At 38.0% G+C, this 8,136-nt stretch overlaps 1 protein-coding gene across 3 annotated transcripts in view; it reads left to right on the forward strand.

Moving 5' to 3' along the window:
* Positions 1–3,006: 3,006 nt before the first annotated feature.
* Positions 3,007–8,136, forward strand: part of fam219aa (family with sequence similarity 219 member Aa) — an 11,689-nt gene continuing 6,559 nt past the window's right edge. For all 3 annotated transcript variants that reach the window (XM_079680151.1, XM_079680152.1, XM_079680153.1), the window contains exon 1: positions 3,007–3,244. In XM_079680151.1, coding sequence (XP_079536277.1) covers positions 3,185–3,244 — 60 coding nt within the window. In that variant the 5' untranslated portion in view covers positions 3,007–3,184. The remainder of the gene's footprint in view (positions 3,245–8,136) is intronic.

Here is an 8,136-nt window from a genome sequence, read left to right on the forward strand (position 1 = left end):
CACTACATTTTTTTAAAACAGATGTAATCACTTACTACTTTAAGGTTTAAGATTATTAATACAAAATATAAATTCTCTAATACAATGATAGGTTATTAATATTATAGGTTAAGCTACCCAATAGCATACAAATAAATTGAAAATAAACCCCATAAGTGCAACAAGTGATGTAGCAATAATTATAATACAAATATATGGTGCTTAAATGGGCCATTCTGCAAAATGGTACTTAAAGCATGGACGTTGTTAGAAAAAGTGGTGGGGACATTTTCTCCGGATTTAACATCAGCATAGTGGAAGACAAATTATGTTCCTCCCCTGGCTGTTGAACCTTAGGCACCTCAAGGTTCAAGGTTCTTTATATGTCATACGAAAATAGCTACAGAGTAGTAATGTCGATGAAAATCTTAGGTCACAGGCTTCTCCAACAGTTCAACACAATAATACAGAAAAACATAAAAATATAGTGCAAGTAAATATTAAAAAGTAAATACAAAAAGAAAAATAGTTTAAGAAATAGTGAAATAAGAGTCTATATGCAAGCTATTGGAATGATATATTAGATAGTCTTATTGCCTGTGGGATGAAACTGTCTCTCTGAATCTGGTTGTTTTTGTCCGGATGCTACGGTAACGCCTGCCAGACGGCAGCAGACTGAACAGTTTGTGGCTGGGGTGATGGGGGTCTTTTATAATCTGGAGGGATTTCTTCCTGAGCCGCTGGGAGTAAAGGTCCTCCATGGATGGCAGCTCCGTCCTGGTGATGTACTGTGCAGTTTTCACCACCCTCTGTAAAGCCTTACGATTGAGGGCGGTGCAGCTGCCGTACCAGGCCGCGATGCAGTGACCTGCATGATAAACCAATGCATAGACCTCTGAACCACCAATGTGTTCTTAAAACAACAAACGCTCAACTAAACGTCTGGCTGTGATGTGATTTTGAGTGAATTGTACCTTTACGCCCATAACGAGCACACAGCTGGAGGAAAGAACATGACATGAGTAAAAAGTCAACAAGAGTAGGCCTACAGCGTACTTTTTGTGTGAAATTAGAGGTGTAGTGGAAGTGTAAAAACAGAAGTTGGGACTTTCCTACATTGTATATAGGAATCTGCATTGATTAGACCTTTTTAGGTTAAAGTAGTGGAAGTCCTGAGTAGCTGGTCTGGCTCAGTCATCCCCGATCCTGTTTTGTGTCTGTTGGGAGACAGATCTCAGATGCCACATGTTTCGAAAAGAGCTTTCTCTGTTATAATGGTTGCTTTGATTACAGCTTCAAAAATTGTATTGAGGCATTGGAGAATAGACAAGCCTCCGCATACGAAGGAATGGGTTAATGCTATGGCGGAGACATCATCCTATGAGGCTATGCTCACTAGGATGAAAGGCATTGCAAATGCTGAGGACAATCCTTGGGAGCGTTTCTGGATACACATAAAGGCCGACAGAGACTCTATTTAATTTGAATGTTTACCAAGAATTGCACACTTTTTCTATTCCATTGCTGAAATACCTAATTTTCTATTTTGTGAAACATACACAAAGGTATACAGGACTTTTTATGTTTTAATTTTCTTTATTATCTTTGAGAGTTTTAATGTTTTGATAAGATGACATGTCCTTGCCAGCCTAAAGGGGAAACCCCCTACCTCCAAGGGGCACAAAAAAAGTAATGGTTCCAGTCACTTCGAATCAATCCTGCCCTATAGCTCAGTGGTCAGAGTACACAGTCCATATCCAGATCAATGTGAGACGTGGGGTTGAATCCCCAGCCTGATAGAACATTTTGGGCTGTATATATTTGTTTAAACATACAGTAACACATTTAAAAAAAGAAATGTTGCTTAAAGAAAATTCAATAAAATTAAGCAAATGCAATAAAAAAAAATCCTAGATGCAAAAGCCTTCATACCTTAAACAGATGTTATCAATGTAGTAAAACAGGGGTAGTGTTAGGAGATGTTTGAAGGGACTTTGGTAGAACTTGACTTTGTGAGACGGACGTAATTTAATATTGCATTGCAGTCTGCTTACTATGACAGACACCAATTGAAATGGATCTACACGGACTTGATGCTACAAGATGTAATGGTTTTAAAATTGTAAACACATTAATGGAAAATTAGAAAAGAAGATTTGTGTTGGCGGATGTATTTATTATAAATAAGAATGACACAATGACAATATTTCTTACATCTTCATAATTATCGTCACTGATTGAATAGACTTTTTGCAGTCAGCTGTCAGGGGACAGATCATGTGACCCAGCTGCTGTTTTGACAGGAAGAAATGTCCAAACTTCTCCTGTTTACTGTCGTATAAATCTCTTTTTTGAGGCGTGTTACTGGATATGTTTTTCCAGATATGTCTCCTTAACACACTGTCCGTTTATTCAGTGTATTAATGAGGATGTTGGAGAGCAGTTCCACAGAGGTGTGTGTGTGTGATGGCCGGGTTTCAGAGGGACCGCCTGCAGGGACTTTTTTTTATACACACTGATTTCCTTACTATTTGCTAGCAACGACACCTGTATGTTGTAAAAAAAATGTTTCTATTAAAAGTTTACTAACATGTCCGTGTTTATGAACACTGACATTTTAATTGTATCAGCCCATGAAACCATTAAAATCCATAAATAACTGATGATTACTTGTAACAGCGTTGTTTTTACTTCAGTTCTGTTGTTATCCTATATTTTTGAGCTGAGAGTACAGTCATTTCTGCCACGATTGAAAGAAAAAAGTGATGTATCATAGTAGCAAAAGGGTGTTTATATTGGCTGAATAGACAAACACATGAGCAATGACACAACTATCTGTAATGTAAGGTCACAAAAATAAATATGAACTTCATTTGAAAACCTGGTATTATTTAAGTTAACATTTGTAGTGTGCCTATAACAAGATATTTGAATGTCCTATCATTGCTTGAATGTGTTTCATGCGCATTTCAATATGTTCTGCTCTGTGATTGGACAGACGTCTCATGAATATTCTATAGACCCGGAAGTGGGGCGGTACTGCTGTTTTGCTGTCGAGTCACCTCTGTCAGGATGGAGGAAAACGAACTGCTATTATGCTGAAAATCGAAGGATCCCAACAACCGAGCATCATCCACCGGGAGAGTTAGACACAAGTCACAATTTATCTTCACTGCTGTATTTGTTTATATAACGCTTTGCCAAAATGATGGAAGAAATCGACCGGTTCCAAGTACCTCCAGTCAACGGAGAGACCCAGCCTTTGGTAAGGGAGCAAACACAAAAACACATTTTATGCAAATTAATCTATTCAATGCAACATTTTTGTCTCGCTCGTGGGTTTATCGTGTTACAGCTGTTTGACATAATCCGTGTTTGTGAGCAACCGATAAGCAATCTTCAGCTTCAGCACAAACTGAAGCTTTGGGATGGGTGTAGGTTGATATTGTAAAGATGGAAGGATAGCAGCTAACGGTATATCTCTTCCGACAGTGATAACATAAATAATACATATCATGGTTAAATAATAAACACGCCCTTACTTTATTCTATCATATACATTAAGCTACGCATTTGGCTAAAATCATTATTTATAAAAACAATCAACGTCACTATGCGCCTGTTTACATCAATATCTGACATAGTGGATTTTTTTTTTTTTTTTACATTTCGTCATTTGGTGACGTGTCATTTGGATCAGGATGGGAACTGTGAGCCTAAATGGTCGAGTGAACAGTATATCTATCCACACCGATGCTGCAGACTGCAATCCTCAGGATGGTTAGCCCGAGCAGGCCGTTAGTAGGGGAATAGTCTCCTTCCATGATTTATTATAGGACAGACATGCCAGTAAAATTAGACTACGGTAGACTGCAGCTGCAGCCAGTGATGACATAATCTGTGCTTTATTCCCGTGTACAGTGTTTATAACATACATGTGTTTGGATGCTGGTATAAAATAGGCCAAAACTGCACACTGGACAATATCTGAAATGAAAAGTCATGGCCGACAATAACTTACTGAACCACTGTTGTTGTTCCCTTCATTTCATGTTGAGTTGAGCTTTACCCATACAGCTTATAGATGACCATGGATCATTCTGACACACCAGCCTCCATACTTCAAACAAAGCCATCTCAAACAGCTGTCCCCCTTTTTTTTTTTTAAAGTGTTTGCCTTAGGGATTTAGGCAAAAGCAGAACTCCATGTTCTACTGTTCATTATCGTTCCCGTGTTCCTCAACCCTCCTAACCCCTGAGGCTAAACGCAGCAGATTTCACAGAAGAAAATCCTTCTGTGAAACAGAAAGTCTCCTTTTTAATGCAGTTGCAAATACCTCTCCTTATGAAGATTTGATCAGTCTGCACTCCTGTTTCATCCAGTGTGATTTCTGTGGAATGAAATCCAGTATCAGTCAGAAAACTCTTGATATTACAGAGTTTATTTCTTATCACCTCATGTAAATGTAGAGTCAAACAACCAAATCTTAAATGTTACCTTGCTTTTATGTGCAACTCCATCCTTTGAAACAGGCCCTCACATTTAAACCGTGTCTGATTGTGTCACAGTAGCTCTGGCACACATGGCTCTGCATTTGAATGCTAATAACTTCATTGTGATTCCTAAAACAGCATGAATACATTAGCCACCTGCCTCCTTGTTTTTCTGCAAATTTCACGAAAATCAAACGGCTTCTTTTGCAATTTGAGGGATTTAAATCACTGATATATTGTATTTTATAAAATACCTTTCAAACTTTAGATGTAATTATTCACTTGGTATTTCTTATTAACCTACACTTTATTAAAACATGCCCTTTTTTGCATTAAGCACAAGGACATTTTGAGAATGATTACTTTAGGCAACATCTAGAGCCCGGCTAACATTGTCATAAGGATAGCAAGCAGCTGATTTATTGGTCACCTGATGTATCAGTCTACACTGCTATTGGCCAGTGGTCGGCTGTGATGTATAATCCTAGCATTCGCTTGCTGTCTGTTCTGTGTCAGCAACCTTGTAGCTCTTCATCATCAGAGACAGTAAAGGAGTTGGAGGACAGGCTGGTGAAACTGATACACTAAGAGGTCGTCTCATTTATATGTCTGTGTGTGTGTGTGAGACCATGAGCGAGCGCAATGCGTAAGGGTTAAGGTAATGCATGTTAAAGGTCATGGCCACTTGCCTTGTTGGACTTTTCCTATATTATAACCCCCATTGTGTCATCCCAAAAGTCGAAGGCTAGGTTATTATTGTTAGTTGTTGTCAACACTTGCGTACGACTTTCAAGGAACTATATGCTCTTAATATATAATCAGCCTTTTCACATTTTGGGTCTTTTCAACACATTTTGTGAGTAACTCAAAATAGTGGTGCATTAGGACTTTTTTATACTAAGGCTGTGTGTATTGGCAAGTTCTAGCGATACATTATTTATCATGATACAGGGGTTACAGTTAAATAAATCATGATTACTTTAAGCATTTATCTATATACAGTTTAGAATATATATATATTTTAGGAAAAGCATCATAATATGAAGAACGCACCAACTATTCTAATCATAACAGTGGGATTGACATTTGGATTTATCACCTTTCCTGTGACAGCCAATATCATAGCTCTACTTTTGGTGCAAACCGAGATAAGTGATTAATACTGTCCAATTACCTCCTTACACAATACATATACAAAAATGGAAAGTGTTAGAAATTGTACAGGATGAGTAAACATAATATTACTACATCCTTATTGTGTATAGGTTTTTGAACTTTATTTCACATTTTTTAGGCCACATTTTAAACTGATATAGTGTAAGCTGACGGGTTTGTTTATTGTGGGATATACCCCGCTAGTGTGTATCAGCAATGGAGGCATATTATGTTGAAGAAGTGGCAGTGAATTCTGTCCCAGACATCATAATACTGAGTCTCTTTCATTAATAGCCGCCAGTTTTGCTGCATAATTTCAAAGGGATTTACTTGACAGACAATTCGACCCTACCTCATCACAGTATCTGTCCATGGTGGAAGAAAAGTGTGAAAAAGAAGATCCTTTGGGTGAGCCTTAATGATCCAAGGGAAGCGCCTGTCACAGAACAGAAAGAGTGTGTGTGTGCTCGTTACAGTGGGAAGGCCTCATCTGTGCGCTGTGCTTTCATGCTCCTAGTTCACTGTTGCAGCTCTCATTCATTATTCCAGCTAGATGAAGCAATGCTTCATCGCTAGATTAGAATACATCTATTGAATGCATTAAAGGTGAATGGCTTTAGTGGATCACAGTTTGAAGAAAAAAAACTTCAAGCTGTCATTCATCTCTCGATATTGTAGAGAAGTGGGGACATTTTCTTTTATAACAAGAGACGAATTGCTAAGGTTGACAGCAGACTCTTTTTTTCATCATCGAAATAACCTGCTGATTATTTTCTAGATTAATTGGTCTATCAAATATCCATAAATAGTGAAACATATCCAGCCCAGTTTCTCAAAGTCCAAGAGGAAGTCTTTTGTCATTACAAAACCCAGAGACATTGATTTAATGATGTTATTAAACCAAGAAGAAGCATGAAATCTCCTTATTTGAAGCTCAAACAGCTGCCCCTTTTTGCACGAGTAATTTGTTTAACCAATAAACCATTATCAAAATAGTTGGCTACTGTTTTCTGAGAATCAATTCGGCTCTAGTGAAATGTTTTGCTTGTGCGCATTACCTTGACATTACATGTATCTGTGTGGTGCTTTGCTGTTTTACCAGATTTTGTTTTTGGCAGGCGTCTTGTTTTGAAACGTGTCACATGGAAATTGATATGCAAAATAAGCCTCTCACTGTCCTTGCTAATTACTCATGCGTTTTTTATCAAGCTCTGTGAGATTGGATAAGCTTTATTGGTCACATGGAATTGGCCTGAATTCCTATAATATCTCTAGACCTTTTTATTTTGCAATCCCCTCAATCCCCCTGCAATCTTTAGAGACACTTAAGATGAATGATTAAAAAAAAAAGAAGAAGTGTTTTTTAAAATAGATATCAAACACTTATAGATTGTATCTGACATTATTAAATATATATAAATACATTAAATATATATATATAAATACAAGTAGCATACAAGTATGTGAGAAGTGATCTGATCCCATGTGATTTTTCAATTGTAGCGTTCTGAATTTCAGCTCCAGTTATTTAATTTTGATCGTTTAAATATAGCAGACATTCCTCTGGAGAGAATACAGAGTGTTTGACAGCCAAATGCTCTGTAGCCTTCGCCCATGTGGCCTTTGGGGACCCTCAGAGTGCAACAAGGGGAGGCCTGTAGGACCAACATAATGTGGAGCTCTGTCACGGAGCAGGCCTAGCGCGGCCCAGCTCCCCTCTCTCAATCTGGGGAAACCGTGGCTCCAACAGCAACCTCCCTGTTCTCCCACGGCCTCCTCCCCATGCCATCACTGCTCACACATAAAAGAACACTCAGACCTATTGATGCTGCAAGCCAGGCAGCTATAGTTGCACATAGGCCTGGGAAATCTTGCCAGGGTATTGGACACATGCGGGTCCTAAAAAAAGAGCTCATTTTGTGGCCTATGTGGGCCACTGCTAGCTGGTGATGAATCAGATGGTGGCTCTTGAGTTGAGTGTTCCCTCAGGACCGTGTTTAGGTGCCAGATGACAGTATAGAACAAGTGGATTCGAATTGTATTAAAGCCTTGGGTCAAAGTGAAATTCCTGTCGGCTTCTGAATTAGCAAACAATGTAGTCTATGAAGAGACAGGCACCCAAGATATGTATCTGAGATATATGAGATTGTTCTAAAATAAGATGTCACATGTTTGTTGTTCACGTTGTTATTAGGGGTGTAAATCACAAGTGTCCCTATGATGCAATATATATTGATTATTTGGATAAATGTACGCTCATTCTGGTATCACAAAGTCTGCTATCATACGATTTTGATTAGATCCAATTCAGGGGCCTGTGATTGATTTGGGAAAATATATTTGTATCAACTCACAAAAAGCAAATATAATATTATTTTATTACTGGGTTCTTCCAGACACTTAAATGAGAAACAATCAATAATTTTCCAGAAAAATAGTAAAAAAATATACCTCCTGTATATGTGTGTGTGTGTATGTATATATATATATATATATATATATATATAT

The sequence above is a fragment of the Notothenia rossii genome (genome assembly GCF_949606895.1).
Source record: "Notothenia rossii genome assembly, chromosome: 5".
NCBI classification, from domain to species: domain Eukaryota; kingdom Metazoa; phylum Chordata; class Actinopteri; order Perciformes; family Nototheniidae; genus Notothenia; species Notothenia rossii.